This window comes from Pteropus alecto, unplaced genomic scaffold (genome assembly GCF_000325575.1).
Source record: "Pteropus alecto unplaced genomic scaffold, ASM32557v1 scaffold131, whole genome shotgun sequence".
Classification (NCBI taxonomy): Eukaryota; Metazoa; Chordata; class Mammalia; order Chiroptera; family Pteropodidae; genus Pteropus; species Pteropus alecto.
Window position 1 is genome coordinate 18,033,993 of NW_006434709.1, and position 24,947 is coordinate 18,058,939.

Genomic DNA, 24,947 nt, shown 5'->3' on the forward strand with positions numbered 1-24,947 from the left:
GAGTTCATTTAAACAGGTGGCTGCATTTCATGGAAATTCTGTCCAGAGCACGGAAAGGGAGACCATTTCCCTCTGTTCTAGCCAGAGAACTAGAGGCCACTGCCAAATATAATAATAATAGGAGCAACCCTTTAACACTGTGTTCCAGAACCTATTTCTAAGCATTTAACGTATGTTTACTGTTTTCATCCTCACAACAGCCTTTGAGGTCAATACTATTTTTATCATCCCTATTTTCAGATTAGGAAATTGAGACACAGAGAGGTTAAGGAACTTACCCAAAGTAATTCAGCTCATAAGTAGCAGACTGGGTGGGATTCAAGCCCAGGCAGTTGAGCTCAGGACTTGCAGATTTAATTATGAGACGTCATTTGGAACAATGAGATTGTGAGCCCCGCAAAAAAAGTACAAAATCCTAATATGTATCAGAACTAGGATCAGGGCAGCACCTAGCAGTGATGGGGGACGGTGTCCAGACAACTGCTGGCAGATTTGCTTTGCCAAAATCAGAGTAGGGGCTACTTTTTCTTGATCCACTATACACATAGCTTCATCATTTAGGAGGCAGAGAAAGCTGTAAGGGGACCAGACTCTTGACTCAATTCTGACCAACAGACCACTTGATGACACCATGGAAATAATGAGAGCTGCATCATCCTATGATATACCCTAGGACAAGTGGTCCCAAAGTGTCATGCCCAAGGCTCACTGGGAGATCTTGTTATAAAAGTGCATGTTCCTGGATGTCACTACTATCTGATTCCATAGGTCCATGGTACACCTGGTCAGTAGGTCTGAGTCTGCATGGCTGGCAAGCAGTTCCAGGTGATTCTGATTCAGTGGATGGAGGAGAATGCGTGATCAACACTGGCCTAGACTCTAAGAAATCCAGTTTCAAAGATTCAGAGAAAAAACAGGTGTGATTCCTTCATCTAAAAGAAACTGCTATATAGCAATTCAACCCTCCAAATGACAAGATTTTGCAAAAGAATAATATTGTAAGTGTAAAATTTTAAAAAGGAAAATTCCAGTGGGATTGAGTGCTAAGAAGACAAGAAGCTTGTGTGTAATTATGCAAGACAACAGGTATAAACCAAATTCCTATCCCCTCAGATTCTACAATATAAATGGGGAAGGGAAATTATTGAAAAATGGCACACAATAATCCACTACAGAATATAGTTAAGAGCTGGTGTGTGAAGCTGTAAACTCAGAACTCCAAAAGAAAGCAAACGAGAGCAGGGGATGCCAGGGAAGGCTCCCGTCCCATAGTACTGCAAATCCGCTGGTACACGCAGCCTGATGACTGAGCAAGGTAGAAGGCATCATGAGAGGCATGGGGTTTTACAGAATGAATTAAATATGCTCCCCTGCTCTCTTTGAACTCAATCTAATAGGGAGACTTTATAAATTATTTTATAATCTCTGTATTTTCTGAATGTCAGTGTTCAAACATCATGCTTCAACATGAGTCCCACTTCTATTTATTTATATGCTGGTTTGTCTCATGTGGTTGATGGAAAGAAACCATACAGACACACACACACACACACACACACACACACACACACACACACACGCAAACATATACGCATACACCAAGATGAAATTCAATGCTTGTTTTATCTAACAAAGGCTAGGGAAACCTTTCAGACAACAGCCATGTGGAGTATAAGCAGGTGGAGAATGTGTTTAAACTGTCTCTCAAGTCACACCCCCCAGCCTGTTCTTGACATGGCCATTCAGCTGCCAGCAACACTGCAAAGGGAACCTAGGGTCTCGCCAGATACAGGAGTTTAATTTTATATCTTACCACAGCCCTTTCTCACTCAAATCTTACATGAAAACTTATAAAAATATTTCTGTGTAAGACTCTGGCTTTCAAACTTGTTTGACTATGATTTATAGTAAAAAAAATCATCTTCTATAGGTCCACTTGTTCATCCAATTCATTTAACATATAATTATTGTAATCATCCCAGGTGCAAGCCACTGTTGTAGATGCAGAGGATTCTGCAATGAAAAGAACAGTTTGAAATCCTTGCTCTCCAAAAGCTTTCATTCTACTGGGAGAGGTAGACAATGAACAAGTATAATAGAATCATGGGCCATACAATGAGAAAGCAACAGAGGGAAAACAAATCAGAGAAGGGGATAGAGAATGTTGGGATGCTGGGGGAGGTAAGGATGGTGGTTTAAATAGGGCAGCCAGGAAAGGTCACACTGAGAACATGGCATCAAACACAGCCCTGCAGGAGGGAAAGGGGGCCATCTCAGGGAAGAAAAGTAAAACAAACAGCAAAACTGATGTGCTAGAAGTAGCCACAAACAACATGTATTCTGGTCCCATTTTTGCCTACTGTGGGCTTTAGACAGGTCACTTTCCTCTCGGCCTATTTCCTTCTTTACAAAATGAAGGAGTGCCACTTGATTCTCTCCAATTTCCCTTCTGGCTCTAACATTTCCCAGCATCTGTGTTCTGTGGAGCCTCTTATGTCTTATTCTGGGTTGACGTGTGTGTGTGTGTGTGCATGTGTACATGTGAACATTTATGTATATACATACAAAAATTGTGGAACAAAATGTAATAAACCCTACTACCCTAATTACATGCAACACAATCCAATATTTTCCATTGTTCTAATCACTTCTATTTCATTTTTTAAAATGCTGATTGCACCCAACTAAATTGATTTCACTATCCACTAATGGGTCTTAAAGAACTGTTTACAGACATTAAAATTTTCTTGTTTGTAGAGCCAAATATGGCATCACCAAAAACACATACTCATCCAAGAGAAAAGACAGCTAACTCAGTATGGGAACCTCCCTCTGCTCTCAGCTTTCAGCAACCCAGAAAGTCCATAGTGCCCAAACAGGCAAGACCTGAGTGTTAATCAGACAGCTCTGGCCTCAGACCCCAGTTCTGCCACTGCCTTCTTTGACCTTAAGCAGGCTACACAACATCGTGGAAGGTTTCTTATCAGGATACTGGAAACAACGATGAAGATTAAATCAAAAGTACATGTAGAATGGCTGGTCAAGTAACTGGTAATTAATAAACACTTAAAATTGGTGGTGGTGGTAATGGTGGAGGTAGAGGCAAAATGGAGCAAAAAGAATAGCTTCATTTTACCAGGCCCTTAGAATCTAAAATGTTAAGAGAAAGAGCTAGATATCGTGAATGCCAGTAATTATCTTAATAAGAAATGTCACAGGAGAATGTGTGATTCCAAACTGCTTCCTTCGTTCCTAAACTGTCTCTCTTCCCTCTTCAGCAAACTATATGGAAATGGATTCGAAGAAATACAAAGTCATGCGTTCAATGGGACGACGCTGATTTCCCTGTAAGTATGTGCTTATTTCCCCAGCTCATGAATAAAAATGAAATATTACTCTGGCTACCAAATCACATTCGATCTTCAGCAACTAACTCAGGACAAAAATATACTTTCAAGTGGCTAGTCCTCAGTGTTTCATGCATGTTACTAGGCAACTGGCTGGCTGAAAACCCCAGAGCACCCTGATTTCAAAGAGAGATGCAGCCTGGATACATTGAAGTTGACAGTTTGCTGAAATATTCAACACCCTACTTTAGGCTCCTCCATCTCACAGCCTCCCTATTTAGCCCCCTTGCTCAGGTTGAGGCAGTACTATTTCAGCAAAGAAATTCTTCCCCTTGGTCCCACTGCAGAGAAATCGAGTAACACTGTTTATCAGCTAATCAGCCACAATAGACCTACTCAGAGTCCCACCTCCCTACTGCTGAAGGGGAAGGAAGGAGTAGGTTGCTCATTTTCCACAGGGCGAGAGAGCTCTGCATTTTCACCACACCCTATTCCAGCCCCCAGTGTTAACAGCCTTTAACTCAAGGGGAGTATCCCGACTGCTTCCTTCATTGTTCCCAACCCCTCTTTCTTTCTATGGCTCCTTTTCTATAAGAGTAGTTCATTCACAAAGCTTGCAGGGCAAGGGCTATTTGAACTATAACAGATACAAGGTGAAGTGATGATCACACTACATAAGAATAACATTGAGATGTTAAAACACAGATTCCTGGTCCCCACCCCAGACACTTTGATTCAATGGGTCTAGTGTAGGCACTGAGAATTTACAATTTTAACAAGCTCCCAGGAGACGCTGGTGCTGCCAGTCTGAAGTTGAGTAGCAGAAGTCTACATAATATACTATTTTAACTACCAATACTAACCAAAGACCCTATTATATTGATACCATGCTACATAGCTTAATGGATAAGAAAACAGATCTAAGAGTCACTGACTGGGACTCATCCCCAATCCCACTATTTATCAGCTACCTTGAGGAGGTTACTTAACTCATTTAAGCCACAGTGTTCTCATCCATAAAATGGAGCCACTAATAGGCTTGTTTTGAGGATACCCCCACCAAACTGAAAAAGGTCTGTTTTGTATCCTTGGTGCCTGGCACAGAGTAGGTGCCCACTTATTATTTATTACATTACATAATTAATTATGAATGAATAAATGATAATTAAATAAGGTTATATTTTTATGCTCTTAACACAGGTCTGGCACATACCAAGTGTTCAAGAAATGGTAGCTTTTTAAAAGTTGTGCTCCCTATCATGGAGTAAATTTTCCTTTATTTTATTGTTGACTTGAATTTAATGAAGGCTTTACTCTAGCCAGCTAAATCCATTGCAAGTCTATGGCCATGCCACCCTGAGCAAGCCTGAAACCGTCTGATTTCGGAAGCTAAGCAAGGTCGGGCCTGGTTAGTACTTGGATGGGAGACCACCTAGGAAGACCAGGTGCTGTAGGCATAAAAAATAAAAAATAAGGGATTGTAAGCTAACAAGGTCCTTTCAATCTGTGAGGTCAACCAAGGGTGGCCTCTCCTAAAAAGTAAAAATAAATAAATTGAAACTAAATCTGTTTCAGCCTGGCACAATACTCTCAGATATGTCATTCCATTGTTCACTCAACAAGTGTTTGCCGAGCATCATCTGTGTTTGAAGGACCATGCTATATTTTGAGGAGAAATGAACATGAATAAACCCTGCTGTTTGCCCCACAGGAGCTTACAACCTGAGAATAAGCATCTCCAAATGGCATATCAATTGTACACTAAGTAGTAACTAAAACAGAAGACAAAGCAGGATGCCTGCCTTGAGAGTCCTCTGGGCAGTCCTCTGGGATTTCAAAAGCCGGAGAGAAGGAAATCAGAGGAAGCCTTGTGAGGGAGGCAGACTTTGAGATGGGCCTTAGGCAAAGGCAGAAGGAAAAAGCATTCTAGGCAGAGGACAACACAAGGAATGGCCCAGTGGAGGAAGCATGAGGTGTATTCATAGACCAGCAAACACTACCTTTTAGAAAGTAGTAGCTGTGGTTTAGGCATAAATTAGGAAGGGCTTTACATGCCAGAGTAAAGAATTTGGAATCTCTTCTGCAGAAAATGAGCTGTTGTAAGTTCTGGGATGAGAAGTGCGAGAGGGGTGCTTACAGAAGGTTCACCTGTTAGCAGTGAGGACAGAGGGCTGGAAAGGGCAGTTCAGAGCCAGAGACATAGATGTCGGAGTTATCTGAATAGAGGGGGGTAGCTGAAGTTTTTTGTGGCTGGGGTGACCTAGACAAGGGGGAAAAATAAGGAGATTGAATATAAAATTGGAGAAGAATAAAAAACGAGGAAGAAAAGCCAGGGCAGAAGCAAACAGAGGTAGAAGGAAAACCAGTGGAATACGTCCTTGGGAGATCAAAGAAAATAGGATTTCAGGAGGGAGGGCCTTGGTCAGAAGTGTCTCAGCCGCATCAGAGATGCCAAAATGGATATGGACCTCAAAAAGTCCAATTAGTCAAGATTCTGTACCTCCCACACCTCATTGCCACGAGAAAGAGTAAACCAAGAACACAAATCAATTTCATGCATTTATTTATTCAATAAACATTTATTAAGCATCACCAATACATCAGGCTGGGCCTATAATAGTAGAGTATAAACGGTCTCTGTCCTCATGAAGTTTCCGTTCTAGCAGAAGAGACAGATTAAAAAGGCAGATAAATAAATGAATTTCTTGCAGGCTGTAATCTATACTATGAAGGAAATAACCCATCACTGAGATCTGCGAGAGCACAGGGGAGTGACTGACTTTAGGTCAGGTGTTCGAGGATAGCCTCGTGGAGGATATGACATTTAGGCTGTGCCTGAAATATGACAGAGTCCACCACAGCAATAGTGAGAGGAAGTGTGTTACAGAAAGAGAAAGCAGCATGTGCAAAGGTCCTGAGTTGGGAAAGAAAAGAAATCGATAAGCTCCAGGAATTGGGAGGAGGACAGTGTGGCTGGAGGGTCATCAGCATGGCAAGACTGGTGTGAGATAAACCTAGAGATGGGACAGGAGCGAATCACACAGAATTGAGGGGCCATGGAAAGGAGTCTGAATTCTCTCCTAAGGGCAAGGAAGCCCACTGAAAGATTTACTCAGGGGAGGAGGAGGAGTTTTCAAATCTGTCAAGCAAAGTTTTCAAACTCTATGTCCAGCCCAGTATCTCCCACCTTCCTCATAAGGAGGCCCATCCAAGGTCGTTCAGGACAATGACACCACAGCTCTGCAAAGATCTCAGATGCACTGCTCACAAAGGCAGGACCAGGCAGAGAGGAGCAGCCACCCAAAGGTTTTCCTTGGACACTTCCAGGGGTCCAAGGGTCAGTCCCCATCATTCCCGGAGCACCCCAGTTAGGAAAGCTTCGGGTGGAGTTGGGCATTCTTCCACTGTGCTTCAAAAGGTTATCCCTACCTGTGCTTCTCATATCTGGAGGACCATGTCACCTGGGAGAGTTCCCAAAAGGAAACCCCAGGAAAATGTGGTAGATGAATTTATTTTTGACCAAGTTACATAATGCAGAGTTATCAGTATACAGAAAGATCTGAGTTTTAATAAAAAATGTAAATGCTGTCATGAAATTTGAAAAGTTAATTTGACCTGGCTGATATGAGTATTATTTGCTCATAGAGCCCAGTTTCAACAATTTATGACTATAACTGTACATAATTAAAACAAACCAAATCAGGAAGAACCACGGAGGCTCAGGAAGGAAAATTTCTTTTGATTTAGATTTTAAACAGCAATTGACTCTGACAACCTCATATCTTTGAAAGTGGAAATACTCCCAGGGGATGGGACGACATGAGACTGACAGGTGTATTCTGATGAAAAGGCTGAAGGATAGCAAGGAAAACACCTAGTAGAAGCATGTGGAAAACAGCCACCCAACAAGAAAGATACAGGGGCTTCTGCAGTTCTTAAATGGCAGGAGCGATATGGAGACATGCAGAAAGATGCTGAAGAAGACGTAACGCTATGAGATAAGCCAGATAATTACCTAGGCATCCTGCAGGTGAGGGGGCATGGGTATTGGTGCATGTAACATTTTAACAGTAGTGCAGAAGAATCTTGTTCCCATGCTCTAAATCATCGCACCAACAATGGATGCATACTGTACCCACTGTCCAGGGTTTCCAGAATATTCTTTGAATCACCACCCTTCTCTTATAGAAAGTGCTGAAAAGAAGACTGGCAAGCCTGAGCCCAGAGATACCTCTCGCAACTCCCTTGTCCACCCAGAGAAAGGCCTGTGCTTGGAGACACCAGCATCAGGGCCCAGACAGGAGGCTGCTCTGCAGGGCCAGGCTGAGCTGTTCCTGAGCAGTTCACCCTGAGATGCAGAAGCCCTCAGGTAGCCACTGCCATAACAGCTTTTGGCTTCTCCATGGCCTTAGGAGCAGTGCCCTCATTTGTTTCCACAACATGCACACCTGGTGACCATATACACAGCACAGACCTACACGGGGCAGCCAGGGTATGGGACATTTTTCTACACAGACTGTACTTACTTCCTCCCCTTTCTCACCCACTAAGAAATGCATATCTGAAAAAGAGTATAATTAACATGACAAGGGGTACCTTTGAATCGACCTTACTTTTTCTTTTTAAGTAAAGTATTCACAAACCTTAGTATATCACTGTTAACAAACTCTGAGACCTCCAAGGTCAGGACAGCTGAGAGCCTTGATACAGGGCAGGCTGCACATCCACCCTTCAGCCTTGAACACTGGAGCAGCATTTTCATCCTTGCCCAGCTGTCTGATAGTAAACTTCTGTTAAGTCCAGGACAGGAGGAGTGAGTACTTTAAGTTGTAGGACAAAGGGTTCCACTGAGTAGGAGGAAATCGCAGTGAAACGTGGGTCCAAAGACAACTCCAGCGATTTCACAATTTCACCAAACACTAGCATGTCTTTTTTCCACTTTACCTACAGTCCCCCCACCCCGCCTTGTGCCTTTTAACCTTGAGCACCATGCACAGAGACTGTTCCAAACATGTGTGGTCACACAGGAGGTGCAAACTCCACTAAGGACACTGTCCTTCCCCACAGGGAGCTAAAGCAAAACGCACACCTGGAGAAGATGCACAATGGAGCCTTCCAGGGGGCCACGGGGCCAAGCATCTTGTGAGTATAGTCGTGCCGCCTCCCCTCCCTGCCCATTGCACTCCAACAGGCCTGCTTAGGGTGTCTGGCCACACCCCCAGACTGGTTTGAGGAGCATCATCCTCTGCATATAAAAGGGCTGCCATAACAAAGCACCACAATCGGGTGGAGGAGTGGGGAGGCTTAGCAGAAATTTATTGTCTTTCAGTTCTAGAGGCTAGAAGTCTAAAATCAAGGTGTCAGCAGGGTTGGTTCCTTCTGAGGGCTGTGAAGGAAGGATCTCTTCAGGCCTCTCTCCTTGCTCCAGATAGTTCCTTCTGGTTGTGGCAGTATAACCCCAATCTCTATATAGCACTGTGTGTATGCGTGCATGTGCGTGTGCATGTGTGTGTGTGTGGTGTGTGTGTCCAATTTTCCCTTTTTATAAGGATTCATAGTGGTTTAGTGTCCATCCTAATGAGCTCATTTTAACTTGATTACCTCTGTAGAAAGTCCATTTCTAAATAAGGTCACATTCTAAAGTGCTGAGTGTCAGAACTTCAACATATGAACCTAGGGAGACACAATTCAACCCATAACACTAAATATGGAGGGCCACCTCTTGTGCTGGCAGAGCAGGTGACTACCCACCCAGCATCCACTCATGGCAACCCAAGGCCAAAGATCTAACTTGCCCTGGCACTTAGCTGGACAGGGCTAAGTTACTGTGTGTCAGGCTCTCAGGGTAGGAAGCAAAGCCAAATTCCCTCAGTTGTATGAATTCAGTGTAAGGACATGTTGGAAAATTAAGAGGAACAGGAAACTGAATCAGTCATCTCTTGGTAAAGCCTTGGGAAGCCTGAAACATCATACAGGAAACAACTGCAGCTGCAGTCAGGCTTCAGGGAGAGATGCAACAGGGTTCCAGGCACTGCAGGTCTAATGCAGGGTGACCTCGTCACCCCCTCCACAGAGGCACCAGTCCATCACTCCCTGCACTACCTAGTATGCTGTTGCTCATGGATTGGTTAAACCCATCCTGTTTGCCAGACACCATGCTGCAGAGGACAGGGTGAGCTAAACAAGCTCCAGTCCCTGCCCTGAAAGAGATTACAGTGGGGGAGACGACAATAAACAGACAAAGCAATGAATAGGCATATAATTTTAAAATGAGAAAAGTGCTAGAAAGATAGTCAACAGAAGCATGGGGAAAGAGATACAGGATCAAATAAGTACATAAAATCCGTAGTGTGCCAGAGGCTGTTGGTTGTAGAGAAGATTCGGTTGATTGGGGAAAAAAGGAATTCTAAGGAGGGGGAGGAAGATAGTCAGGAAAGACTATCCTGAAAAAAGTGTCATTTAAGCAAACACCTGAAAGAAGTAAGGAAGCAAGTTATCTGGATTTCAACACAAAGAGCATTCCAGGCAGAGGAAACAGCAAAAGCAATGGCCCTGAAGCAGGAACTCGCCGCGTGTATTTGAAGAACAGAAAGGAGGCCATTGTGGCAGAGTGAGCAAAGAGGAGAGTCCTAGAACATAAGAATGGAGAGGTGGCAGAAAGCCAGGTCATGGAGGGCCTTGTGGCCATTTTAGGGACTTTGCCTGTTCTCTGAGTGAGATGAAGAGACTTTAGAGTTTTGAGCAGGGGAAGAAATAAACTGACCCAGTTATTCTTTATATCCTGGTTCCTGCCAGCATCGACTCATGATTCTACTTTCTAATTCTGTCTACATTCTATCTCTCATCATTAGAAACCCCAAATTCTATCTACTTTTTAGCTCTGGTCGCCATCGACTCCTGACCATCTACTCCCTAACTCCTATCCACTCTCACCTCTTGCCTCCATCTACTTCCTACCCCCAACACTATTGATCAACCCCGGACTATATCTGATTCCTAGCTCTCACCACTACCAACTCCTGACTTATACTTTCCAGCTCCTACCATCATCCATTCTGACTCTTCTTCCTAATTCCCACCACTAAAACTCTTGACCTTCTCTGCTTCCTAACTTCTGCCACTATCAATCCAAATCTCTCATCTCCACTGAGCCTCATGACTTCTGCTTACTTATGGCTTCCACTACCTCGTGGCTCATGCTCACTGATTTCTCTGCTGTCTCAGCTTCTGTCACTTTACCCCAGAAGCCCCCATCTATATGTCATATATTTAAAGTACTCTGGACTCAGAATCTTATAGATTGGTTGAATACTCTCTGCACCAGGTAGGCAGAGCTCTCAGGGCAAGCTGGAAACTTCTTGGCCACTGGACAGCTAAAGAGAGTTGCCTCTGGTTCAGGCACAGTTCATGACAGAGTTAGTGTAGTCACAAGGCACCCTGCATAACAGCCTTTGCTTGAAAAGCTGCTTAATGGGCCTGCTTAAAAATGACCGTGAGCGCTGAGGGCACCTACACGGCTGTGTCCAGAACAGTGGACCAGACCTATGTCTCTTGCTTCCCAAGCAGCTATTTTTATTACACCCTGTGGATTTCAGTGGTGCCTATAAACATTCTCTCCACTTACACCACCAAAATATTTCCCCCACTGGTCTGTCACTGAGACTGAAAATCTATTATGAGATTCACTCCTTTATAATGAGACCTTGCCATTTCTAGAATCCTAATTTAAAATACATATATCCCCGAAAACACACACACCATCACCACTACCGCCACCATCGCCCTGCAAAGAGTCATGTGCTCAATCTCTAACACAACTGAGATAATAACTCTATAAAAAAGAATGAGAACACTGGTTACCTAAACTGATAAGGACATAAAAGCAGCAAATTCTGCAGGCCCTGAGGCAAATTCTTCTTTCTTGATTGTTCCAGGCCTACACTAGTAGTCATTCCTGTTGTCAAGTCCATCTTCTATCAATCACCACCTATTGATCCCTCCCATGTGCTGGGGACTAAGTACTGAGGCAGTGTGCTGGGTGGGAGGCGGCAATAACTGTGCTTGCTACTAGAAGAGTTTTGTGGGGCAGCAGCCACTTAGAAAAATGGGCAAAAATTTTAAATTCCCACTGAGTGTTCTTCTTCCTCACATTTAACCTATTCGGAGTTTTCTTGGACATTGCCTCAAGTCTAGAAAAACCAAGGAGTTCAGGACTTTGTTTACAAACCTGAGCTTTCAATACATTTCTGCTTGCATAGCCGAGTTTGCTTGCTTTGGACTGAAGAATCCAGTTCGCTGTTAGAGGACATGCATTCTACTTCCCACGTAGATGATGGGTAGCGCCACAGAGCAGCTCTTAATGGTGTAACCAGCCTGTGCTTCAGAAAAATCTACCTGCAGGGCTTGATCAATCAAAGACCAAGGCATCTGGAGCCCTGAATATTTCCCCCTGGGGTAGAGCACAAAGGCTGATGTCACTGCATGTGCCTGCTGTCTCATAAAGCAGGTAGTTATTTCACTTCCGATAAGTGGAAAGAGGTAGAGGGAGGGAGGGAGAGGGAGAAAGGATCAGGCGAGGGGAGAGAGAGAAATGTTAATAAATGCATGGCAGGCACAAGGAGTCATATGCAACCTTGAAAAGAATAATGAGGTGTCTATGAGAAAGAAAAACACAGTATAGCTTTTTTTGAATTTAGATTGTAATGAGAGTGAAAAAGAAAATTAGGAGAAAGGTAAGATAAAGATTCCTCAGTGCCTAAAATGATACTATTGTTCAGGGGAGGTTTTATTCTATAAATCAAATGTATAAAATGAATAAATAAAAGCCTTTCTCCCCTTTATTTTTCAGGGATATTTCTTCCACCAAACTGCAGGCTTTGCCTAGCTATGGGCTGGAATCCATTCAGACGCTAATAGCCACATCATCCTATTCTCTAAAAAAATTGCCATCAAGAGAAAAATTCACCAATCTTCTGGATGCCACCTTAACTTATCCCAGCCACTGCTGTGCTTTCAGAAACTTGCCAACAAGAGAGTAAGTAAGAAACAAAAGGTAAAGCCTGCCAAAATGTGGCAGAAACTCAGGCATCAAAATAGTCAACTGGTTGTGGGCTTCCTGCCCCTTCACCCGCTGCCTTCCAGACCTATTCCATAGCCATGGGGTCACTTTCAGATAGACAAGAAGAAAATGAACCATCCTATTTCCTCCTGAAAACCGATTCCAAACAGTCAATTCACCCTGCAGCAAGAAGACCTTTGTACCCTACTCTAGGCCAACTGAATCATAGCCTTAAACTAGGCTATAATAGCAGCTACAAAATGGAGTACAGTTGAGCTTGAAGATCAATTAGCACTAATCCTTATCTGAGAGCATAATTTTTAAAGAGGTGGGGGAAGTGGCCTCAAAAGGGTACAATCTATTTAATGTGTTAATCTTTAATTAAAAAAAAAAAAAAAGACACAAAACACTACAGAAGGTTTTTGTTTTTGTTTAAGCTATTTCTCTCCCAGCAGAAGAACATCTTCCATTTTGGAACAGAATCCTAGGTCTCTAAGAATTAGATTAGTGTAGAAACAAAAAAGGCACAAGCTCCTGGCTGGTTTGTATCCAGGCAGGGGCATCTTACTGTTTCAACTCATTCATTTCAATCCAGCACAGAATGGCAGGATGCGTAGGACTTCATTCTTTCCTCAAAAATTGTTTTCCAGACTTTATTTTTTGACTGAGATATACAGTAAGAAACACCTTTTTTTACATTGCAACCCAGCACACATCACACATGTAACTGAAATAAAACAAAGCAAAACTTAACTTTTCGCATGCGATACACTCTGATATTTTCTTGTCTGTTTTACTCTATTTTATTATGTTTGTTAGTTTTTAATGCTAGTCTTGAAGCACTCTATTGTTTTCATGACCCACTAATGGGTCACAACTCACAGTTGGGAAAACAGTGTCTTAAAGGGATATTATGCAGCCTGAGAAGATATTCTCAAATGAGGCACTGACACAGTGGCACTAGGATGCTGCTGTCTTTGTTTGGAATCAACCTATTTATAATTAATCAACCAGCATGTATTATTGTACACCTACTTTGTGCCTGTATAGGTATGTGCAGTTCTATCTGGAGCTTACTTTTTATTATAGTCGACACACATTATTATATTAGTTTCAGGTGTACAACATAGTGAGTGACTCAATAGTTCTGTACCTTATGATGTGATCAGCACGGTAAGTCTAGTAACCACCCGTCACCACACAAAGCTATTACAATGTTATTGACTATATTCCCTATGCTGTATACTACATCCTTGTGGCTTATTTTATAACTGAAAGTTTGTACCTCTTATTCCCCTTCACCTTTTTCACCTATCCTACCACCCCCACCCCTCTAGCAACCATCAGTTTGTTCTCTGTATCTATAGATCTGTTTGTATTTTATTTATTTGTTTGTTTGTTTAGATTTCACATATAAGTGAAATCATATGATATTCATCTTTCTCTGACTTATTTCACTTAGCATAATAGCCTCTAGATCCACCCAGGTGGTCACAAATGGCAAGATTTCATTCTTTTTATTGATGAGTAATATTTCATTGTATATTTATCCATTCATCTATTAACAGGCATATAGGTTGTTTCCATATCTTGACTATTATAAATTATATTCCAGAAGTAGAATTGCTGGGTCATGTGGCAGTTCTATTTTTAATTTTTTTAGGAATCTCCATACTATCTTCCATAGTGGCTGCACTGTTTTATAATCCCACCAACAGTGCATAAGGGTTCCCTTTTCTTCACATCTTTGCCAGCACTTGCATTTTTTTGCATCTCAAGTTTTGAGGTAACCAGAAGACAAACCACTCACTGTGCTTAGAAAGCCATGAACCATTAGCTGAGCTTCAAAGAACATTAACTGAGCATTTACCATGTTCCAAACACAGTGCAAAAGTCTGAAGATACCAAGATGAATAAGAACTTATACCAACCCTCACAGTCACAGACAGCTGTGTGGGGACAACACACAAGAGAGCCAATGTTTAAGTACAATGCAGCAAATGTTATGCTAGAGCTGAGAATGGGAGTGCCCTGCGAGCTCAGAAGAGTTTCTAAATGGCAGCAGGGCTTATGGAAGGCTTTCTGAGGAACTGACTCTTCAGGTAGGAGTTGGCTAGACAGGTGTGGAGGAAAGCATGACTAAAAGATAAAATAGTTCCTGTAAAGGCACAAAGCCAAAAGGCAATAGGAAGAAAGTCACTCAGAAAAAACTAGAACAGGAAGACTTCTGGGTACATGGAAGAAAATGAGTGAGGGGAAGAAGATGAGTGAGGGAGAGGTGGGCCAGGATGGGCCCTGAGTGCCAGACTAAATTGTTTAGAAGATGAGAAACCACTGAAGAATTTAAAACAAAATTACTCGGATTTGCTTTTGTAAAATATACTAAATCATCACTCTGGTAGCAGGATGGAGGACGGGTTGGAAGTGAATAAAGCTGGTAAAAAACCAACTATAAGAATAATATAGACACTGGTTTGTGATAAAGTTGACTCTGAACACCATTTTTGTGGCAAGAGGTCACATCTCTTCTGAAATTACTGTCATGTAAAAACTTTAACTCAAGGGTTTTTATTACAGTAGATGAAAGAGACTATGTATAGTTCAAAAAAAAAAATAGGGCGGGAGAAGATTAAGCAACTGTAAGCCAGCATCAAAATATAATGAGAATGTAGTCACATTCTCAGATGCTAGTGAGGATGGAGAGCCTGAAGTTAGGCCCATGGAATGTTTGTGCACCCCTCTGCCCTATAGCTGCTAAGTCTGGAAAATGCTCACAGATACTTGGGCAGATCACCCCAAAGACCTCCTTGGTATCTATAATTAAAATTTCAAAAAAGAGTAGATGAAACCCAGTGCTATTATCTGAAGGCCAAGAACCAGCACATTTTATATTAACTGCAGATTGGTTCACATAATCTCTAAATGTCAGATTCGATCCAGTGTGTGTCTGTCTGTCTGTGTCTGTGTCTGTGTCTCTCTGTCTCTCTGTCTCTCTCTCTCTCTCTCTCTCTTACACACACACACGCACAAGCACACAATTTGGTCCAAATTTGAGGATTTATAATCCTCATCCCAAATAACAAGCTGATTAATTTTTTAAATTTAGTCCAGTAGGTCAAATAGTTCTGATATATTCTCCACCTTCCTGCTTTTATACAGTCATTCCTACAAGGAATTGTACTGTTAATATTGGGAAAGAATAATATACAGACATGTCTAATTTGGACTGCCTCATTTCTCCTGCCTCCTTAGGAAAGGACGAGGTTCTCACAGCCTACTGTCTTTTCCTCTGTTTCTTCATCCACTTTTTCTTTGTTCCTCCTTTTGGTTTCATCTTAGAAATATAAGAACAGGCTTTCTTTTAATTCCTTGTCATCACCCCCTTTCTATTGACTAAACTTCTTAAAGGGAAAGACGAAGGAATAAAGAACACACAGATGTACTCCTGCAAGTAACTAAAAGCAGCAGAAAATTTACATAATGATGTCAGGTCTAGTACCTTCAAATTCTTACAACAGAGATTCCCAGTTACAATTCAAAGCCAAGAACTCCGAAGGGTTATTTGTTCAAGGCCAATATAGTGTGGAGAGTGGTGAGGAGCAAACCTTAATATACCATAAAGGTAGCTTTTAATGAGCATTGAAAAATCCGTGATTCAATATGACAAATTTAAGTTTTTCATCTCTAGAGCCCACACAAAACACTTAGCATTCAGAAGCATTTTATCTAACCTGGAAGCACTCTTATGACAATTCTGAAGCCTTTACTCTCTCCCCAGGAAGCATTTCAGTTAGGACAATGGTACAGAACACGAAGCTGGTATAATAAAGAATTTGGATGAACAAAGCATAAATAGACATGATCAGATTTAGCTTAAAGACCAAAAGCTCAACTGCTTTTTTTTTTTTCTCCACTTCTCTTTCAGGCAGAATTTTTCATTTTCCATTTTTGAAAACTTTTCTAAACAATGTGAAAGCACAGCAAGAAAACCAAATGATGAAATGCTGTAAGTATTTGCATGCAAAGAAACTCAGGAAGCCACATCTCATTCTGTGTGCCCCTTATTATTATCAGTGCCAACAATTTTCTTTCATAAAAGTCTTGGGTGGGGGAATGTTTGCAAAGCATTTTTTAATAGCTTTAAAATGGGAACTTTTGCAAGTGGCATCCAATTGGTGAGGTATCTCATTCAACTGGTTAAAAAACAAAAAAAAAAAAACTCTTAAAAAGAACCTACATGTTCATGCTACAATTATATCAAATTCTCCTCAGAAATTAAAATTTTATTTGCAAGTATTTTGATGTCATTAAGGGCTTGTTTAAATGACAGTTTCATTTGTAGGAATTTTCACTAGTCACATGTCAGCATTCCATAAAGATTAAATGATGGCAGACACAACTTCTGGAAGTAGCTAGTTCCCTCAAAGAGACTTAGGCCACCTTCACCACTCTGCTCTGGAGCTTAAAATTATTCAACCTTAATGCTGTTACTAACATACACTGGATGGAAGCTACGTTTCCATTCAACTGACTGAATTTTTAAAATATTATTCCTAGCTGCCTTGGCATTTCACATACCTTCAAATGTAAAAGAGTGTGCCTCGAAAGATAACTCCAATGTCCCCATGCCACATATACTGCGATTTAGAAGTTTTATTATTCCCCGCATGTGTCCTTCAGGGTACAAAACCAGATGCCCTTCTAAGATACTTTGCCAGTCTCCATTCCCACTTCCATACCTTTTTTCTTATCTCTTCTTTTTCCCCCATCAACCTACAAGTTACATAGTGGCCGGCAGGGTAGTATGATGGAAGGACCCTGGGCTTCAGGGCTCCTCAGAGTTGGATATGAATCCTTGGCAGTAATGTTCCTGTAACACTAGGTATCCCTCGAATACTTACCTTTTTTGAGACTTTTTTCCTCATCTGTAAGGGACAACAGAAATATCATTTGGCTTTGAGAACTATGAGAGTGAAGGGAGTTGAAGAATGTAACAGGACCTAGGGTACATTATAAATATTATGCTACTGCTTCTCCATCCTCTCACTCAATTTTACTAAGTCCATTCACATTCCCTGCATAAGCCTTCAATACTAAAGACAGCTTCGTGCTGGGTTTTGTCAATAAGCATGCTGCTGCCCTCAGGAGCCATCCCAGGACACAAATGTAAGTAGCAGCAGGTGGGTATATATGATCTGAAGACAAATCACCAAAGAGAAAATTGCTAGACATATGCCCAGTAGCGTAAAATGTGGGGGTCGGCGGGGGAGGACCAGGGGAGTAGAAGAGGGAAAGAAGGATAATGTCTGACCTCTTACTGATATAAATTTATTCAGAAATCAAGGCAGAATTTTTAGAAGCTTTGACCTGGTGCTTCTAGCAGCCAAGGTTGTTTTGATAAGAGGAAAGGAGCAAGAAATTAAGGCAGCAATAGTTGGAAAGTTTTCACCTGATTTAATAAAGGTTATTATTTTGTAGGAATCATCTAGGGAACTTGCTTAAAATGCAGATTCCTGGGCTCTGCCCTAGACAGTCTGATTCAGGATCTGAAATAAAGCCAGAAATCTGCATTTTTGCAAACATCCTGGTGATTCTGATGGAAGTGGTTCAAGGACCACACTGAAAACCACTGACTGAGAGATAGTGAAATAAAGGCCCCCAGGAATACACAGTGCTGCCACTAGTGCCCAGTGTTGAGGAATCGCAGGCAAGTCACTTACCTCCTTTAATCTTGCTTTCTTTACCAATAAAATGAGGGATTCAATAAGACGGTCTTAAGGACCTTTCTAATGCTAAGAAATAACCTATTTTCTTTAATTATTCTTTATAACCACCATATCTCTTTAAAGATTAAAAAATAGGTAATTATATTGATGTGCATGAGATGAGGACAAATGTACTACTTACATTTAACAATAAAACAGGCGAGGTTCCTTTGCAGTCTTCTGTGCATACTAGCAGTCCTTCTCTAGTTCCAAATTGGATTCTATGATATTCTAGCACTCTTTTGGCCTCCCAGATCATAGATTTCTTTTTCTTCATTTTTTAATCTGTGTTCTTTCTCTCCGGTAATTGTAGTGCTAAAATACATCGTTTCATCCACTCACTGAATTACATATACACCTCCTTATACAGAATATGAAAAGCTAAATTTTGAGAGTGGAGAAAAATACTCTTTTAATGTGCGAGAAACTCTCAGGCGAAATACATATGTGTAATGGCCCTGACAGAAAAAATTATGCCCAATTCTCCAGCTCCCAAGAATACAGCAGCAGACTGTGGGCAAAGAGAAAATTTGTTGAGCCTACATGTTTCATACTGTATACAGTCATTGTCCCTGCATCCCCTCAGTTCCCCACAGAGCCAGGATCACTCTGGTTTATAAATTCCATAAACATTTATTGAATGGATACTCTGAGCCAAAACTGTGTGAAGTACTGAGATTTCAGAAATAAATAAAACTTAGTCTACTGCCTTCAAGGAGGTAATAAACTATTAAAGAAGACAGATACATATCATCACATAATGGCAATATGGTTTGATAATTACAATAGTACTTAAGTGCAGCCATGCTACAGAGGAGAAATAAATTATTTGGAGGTATAGAATCAAGATAGAGGATCATAGAGGAGCTTATCTTTAAGGATGAGAAAGAATTCACTAGAGAGATCAGGAAAGAAGAAACAACACATTTACTAAGACAGAAGAATGAAACAGAACTTATTCTGAGAGCCACAAGTTATTTCACATGACCAAAAGGAGGCTGCACGGAGGATTTGCAAGGTAATTATAATTCCGAACATTCACTGGGCACTTAATACATGTCAGGCATTATTCTAAACATTCTACATATATTAATGCACTTAATCCTTAACACAACCCTACCAAGGACAATATGATTATCTTTATTTGGCAAATGAAGAACCTGAGCACAGATATGTAAAATAACTCTCTCGGCTTACACAGCTTGTAAAGACTGGAACCCAGGCAGCCTTGCTTCAGAGACCATGTTCTGAACTGTGCAGCCCTGCTGCTCCTGGGGATATGACTAGAAAAGGAGGCAGAACCCAGAGCAAGAAAGGACTTGGAGGTCATCACAAGGAGTATGTATTTTATCCTTTAGCCAATGAGAACCTAGGGAAAATTTGAATTGATAGGTTTGTGCTTAAGAAAGGCTATTCCACAAAGAATGTACAGATGGATTGCGAGAAGGGTACCATGAAGAAAACAAATATAACTGTCCCTTAAGAGATGATGAAAACCTGAACTCAGTAGCAGCGGGGTTGGGAGGAAGGGAGTGGCAGAGGTGGAACTGTTCTTCTCTAGGGACAGAGTCCCTCTTCAATTCACTCTCTGAATTTGATTTATACCCCTAAGGAATATCTATTTTGACAATTCCTATTGTCCATGACTATTTTCTTCCTCTGCTTCTAAGTTTCTAATAATCTATCCCTGGTTTCTATTTCTCAACTGAGCTATTTGGTTAGAAGGGACTTAAGTGCAATCAAGTCTGCCAGTAGTAGCTAACTATCTTCAACAATATGAGCTTTCCAATCCCATTGTGTTCTATCACAAACAGCTTGATAGCAGTTTGGATGGCAACTAAATGAGATAACTAGCAAAGAAAATGCCAAGAAAGGATTCTTTTCGATTTAGCAAGCATATATTGTGTCTCTAAATTTGTTTTCCAAAGAAAATCATCCTCTGTAAACAGCTTCATTAAGTCTTTGCATCAATGTATAAAATCTATATATTAAAAAAAGACTAAATTGTTTTTTTATTCCCTTAAGGAACTCTTACATCAATTCAGGGTTCTTAGATAATTTAACAAATAAAGGTAACACTGAACTGTTGTGGCTTTGTTTCCTTTTGTTTCTTAGGCTTTAAAAAAAAAAACACTAAGGATGATTAAATTTTTTAAAATAACCAGAATCCTAGAAAATCTCTTCAGTTTATATTGAGCCTAAATATTCTTCTTACAGCTATTCTGCCATCTTTGCTGAGAGTGAACTGAGTGGCTGGGATTATGACTATGGTTTCTGCTCACCCAAGACACTCCGATGTGCTCCCGAACCAGACGCTTTTAATCCTTGTGAAGATATTATGGGCTATGACTTCCTTAGGGTCCTGATTTGGCTGATTAATATTCTAGCCATCATGGGAAACATGACTGTCCTTTTTGTTCTCCTGACCAGTCGTTATAAACTGACAGTGCCCCGTTTTCTCATGTGCAATCTTTCCTTTGCAGACTTTTGCATGGGGCTCTATCTGCTGCTCATTGCCTCAGTTGACTCCCAAACCAAAGGCCAGTATTATAACTATGCCATAGATTGGCAGACAGGAAGCGGATGTAGCACCGCTGGCTTTTTCACTGTATTTGCAAGTGAACTTTCTGTCTACACCCTCACGGTCATCACACTAGAAAGATGGCACACCATCACCTATGCTATTCAGCTGGACCAAAAGCTACGATTAAGACATGCCATTCCAATTATGCTTGGAGGATGGCTTTTCTCTACTCTAATTGCCATGCTGCCCCTTGTGGGTGTCAGCAATTACATGAAGGTCAGCATCTGCCTCCCCATGGATGTGGAAACCACTTTCTCACAAGTCTACATATTAACCATTCTGATACTCAATGTGTTGGCCTTCATCATCATTTGTGCTTGCTACATTAAAATTTATTTTGCAGTTCAAAATCCAGAGCTGATGGCTACTAACAAAGATACAAAGATTGCTAAGAAAATGGCAGTCCTCATCTTCACTGATTTCACCTGCATGGCACCTATCTCTTTTTTTGCCATCTCAGCGGCCTTCAAAGTACCCCTTATCACAGTAACCAACTCTAAAGTTTTACTGGTTCTTTTTTACCCTGTCAATTCTTGTGCCAATCCATTTCTGTACGCAATTTTCACAAAGGCATTCCGAAGGGATTTCTTTCTGTTGCTGAGCAAATTTGGCTGTTGTAAACGTCAGGCTGAACTTTATAGAAGGAAGAATTTTTCAGCTTATACCTCCAACTGCAAAAATGACTTCACTAGATCAAATAAGCCTTCTCAGTCCATTTTGAAGTTGACCACACTGCGCTGTCAATATACAGTTGACCCAGACAAGACTTGCTGTAAAGAGTGTTAACTGTTACATCAGTAACTACATTACTGAATTATACTTAAATATGCAAAAAATTATCTGTGCCAGTAATTTTAAGAAAGAGTTGGTTTAAGAAAATTATTTTTTCTTAGGCATATTAGGCAAAGAGAAACCTATACCTAGCTCTAAGTGTGGTCCATGACCATCACCAATCTAAAAACTATATGTTATTGGCACATAATGAAATACAATACAAAAGTTGAGAGTATTTGCATATTTTTACAGCGATTTTGACAGAGTAATTATGTCTATTGAATCTAATATTTTTTAAATGGAAAAAAAACAAGGTGGTATTTTACGTCCTTTTCTCATTTCATCTTTGTAGGAATTTTCATTGCATTTTATAAAAATATGAATCTATAACAGATTTAAAACTTAAAATAACTCATCCTTTTCCTCAGATAGTTTGAGAGACACACTCTAGAGATGTACTGTCCAATCTAGTAGCCACTAGCCACATGTAGTAAATTAAAATTAAAAATTTTAATTAAAAATGTAGTTCCTCAGTTGCACTATCCACATTTCAAGTACTCAATAGTCACACATGACCAGTGGTTACCATTTTGGAAAGCACAGATACAGTACATGTTCATCATCACAGAAAGTTCTATTGGATAGTGCTGTTATGGAGACTTACCTATCACCTGTCCAGGTTTTATTATTTAAAATTAATGTAATGTAAGCATCTAAAGACACATTTCGGCCTATTTCTTTGGTTCACTATTTAGCCTCTGAAGATCAATGAAATATTAAATAGCAGATTGTAAACTTCTTATGGGGAGGAACCCTGTCTCAGTGTTGTTTTCCTTTCTCCTAGCTCAGGATCTTGACAATAATATGCAACCAATGTGCTAAATTACACTGAAATTATGAAATCTATAAGGAAAAAATGTGTTTTATTTTCTTTCAAGAGCCCCATCTTTTTAAGTAAAAGAAAATATTTAAATATTTAAAAATATTCAACTTTCATTCTTTCTAGCCTTTGGAGAGTATAGAAATATATATCTAATATTTGCTATAAAATACTTTATCAGAATTGACTCTTATAAGACAATGAAATTATGATTTTAATTGCAGTGGGTTTTTTTGTATGCTCCTTTTACTTTTTAAAATAACTTTTATTGAGAATTTCTTATATGCCAAAATCTTGATAAGTATTTTATATATGTTAATCCATTTAATCTTCATGAAACTATGATGCAGATATTATTTGCATTTTATAGTAGAGGAAAACCTATTACAATTTCTCAAAACTAATAAAAGATTCAACTAATATGATTCAAAATTAAACTTCTGATTCAGGACCTGAGCATCTTTACCACTGTGTTTTCCTGCCTCCCACACTGGTAAATCACAGTCAACCAAAGGCTTAATGTGTTCAAAGTTCCTTAAATTCTCCCCAACATTTTATGGTGAACATTTTCAAAAAAAAAATGAAAAGTTGAAAGGGTTGTATAATGCACATGCATGTACTTAGAGTCAATATTTTACTACATTGGTTTCATTACAAATCTGTATAATTTATCTAGTATTTATCCATCTACCATTTCTGATGCATTTTAAAGTTAAGTTGCAGATATCAGTACTTGTCAGCCTTAAACACTTCAGCATGCTTATCATTAACCAAGATTGAATATGTTTACATTTTTAGTAAAATTTACATATGTGAAATGGAATGGACAAATCCTAAGCATACTATTTAAAGAGTTTTGAAAAACACACACATCTATGTGACCCAAAACCTCTTTGAAGATACAGAACACCATCACCCTCAGAAAGTCTGCTCATGCCCCTTCCTAGTTATTCCCTTACTCCCATTCCCAGAGGCAACAATAATTCTGATTTTTCCCCATAGGTTTGCCTGTTCTTAAATTTCATATAAATGGAATTATATAGTATATACTCTTTTGTGTAAGGCTTCTTTGACTTAACACAATGTTTTCGCTATTCGTCCATTCTGTTACTTGAATCAGTAGTTCATTCCTTTTCATTGCTGAGTAGTATTCCATTTTATGAATATAACATTTTCCCATTCTCCTATTGATAGATATCTGGGCTATTTCCAGTTTTTTAGCTCTCTTCTGACATTTAATTAATATGTAGTCATAACTAGACTCTCTACACATTTAGTCTTTTAATCTTTATGCTATTGTGCAGTGATTCAAAATAGGTTATCGAAGACTATGAACTTTACAAAATACCATTTCTCTATAATGTTTTTCACAATCCTGACTTTTATTCTTTCCTCAAATGCAGTCCTCTCTTGTAACTTAGTGTTCTAGAATTTGTTTCAGTGATATGAGAGAATACTAATTAGTCATGTTGCTATATACACACATAATAAACTTTCTGATTCATACATAAACCCCAGAACCAAAACAAATAAACAGAAAGTAAAACTATATATACATACATACATATATAAAAAAATATATATCTTTGTGAGAAACTTAAATTATGTATTCTTAAATATTGTTTGAGCCCAAGGTACTTGGACACAAACTCTAAAAATAACTTGTATGACCTTTTCCACAAATATTGATCTTTATTTTCTCATTATAAGTTTTAACATAGAGTCATAGTTTGCTGACTCCCTCATTCTCATATCCTTTCATTCCTTAAGATCTTCCTTTAAATTGTATTCTACATTAGTTCTTTGTTTTGCATTCCTACTACCACACCCACATCTGAGGCCGTTTTCCCTTACCTCTGGAGTACTATCATATCTCTCCCATTTTTATTCATATCCAGTCTTTCCCATGTCCACACTCTCATACCCAGCACCACTGATAAATCTTCCTAAAATCCTATTTCATCTTATTACGTACCAGCCAAAAATCCCGAGCAGCTCATCAGTACCTGTAAAGTTTTAGCTCCTAGCCTAACAAAGAGCTCCAGAATCCATCCTCGAATATGCTCTCCTTATTTCCTGTTTTTCTACATAAAACGATTGTTTCACTTACTTTTCACTAGACATGTCTTATGCATCTATTCTGATGCCCATGCTACTCTCAACATTTGGAACATTTTCTTCCTTCTCTTCTTTCTGCATCCTTTACGATCTCAGCTACAGCTTTATCTTCTTCATCAAGCTCTCCTTACTCCACCACCCCCCATCCTCTATAGTCAAGACGCCTCCTTTACCTGAAATAAAGTAGGGCATAAATAATAAATGTGTAATCCACAATGGTTTCTCTTTGGATTTCTTTAGCACTTGTCATCTATATCACTCATTTATCTTTTATTCTACACTGCTGTATATTATTTTTACATGTACTATATATCTCTTATCTCATCTATGTTATAGATTTCTTTAGTGATACACCCATCTTTTTTACTTCTTTGTTTCTCCCACTATATCTACCCTAGAGCCTTACACATGGTAAGTGGTT

At 39.9% G+C, this 24,947-nt stretch overlaps 1 protein-coding gene and 1 pseudogene across 1 annotated transcript in view; both read left to right on the top strand.

The window, feature by feature from the left end:
• LHCGR (luteinizing hormone/choriogonadotropin receptor) overlaps window positions 1-22,265 on the top strand; it is a 52,071-nt gene extending 29,806 nt beyond the window's left edge. The window contains exons 7-11 of the mRNA XM_006909607.1: window positions 3,279-3,347; window positions 8,415-8,489; window positions 12,196-12,381; window positions 16,331-16,411; window positions 20,388-22,265. Of these exons, the coding sequence (XP_006909669.1) occupies window positions 3,279-3,347; window positions 8,415-8,489; window positions 12,196-12,381; window positions 16,331-16,411; window positions 20,388-21,540 (1,564 nt within the window). The 3' untranslated portion in view covers window positions 21,541-22,265. The remainder of the gene's footprint in view (window positions 1-3,278; window positions 3,348-8,414; window positions 8,490-12,195; window positions 12,382-16,330; window positions 16,412-20,387) is intronic.
• On the top strand, window positions 4,686-4,804 carry LOC112477996 (annotated as a pseudogene).
• Window positions 22,266-24,947: the final 2,682 nt, after the last annotated feature.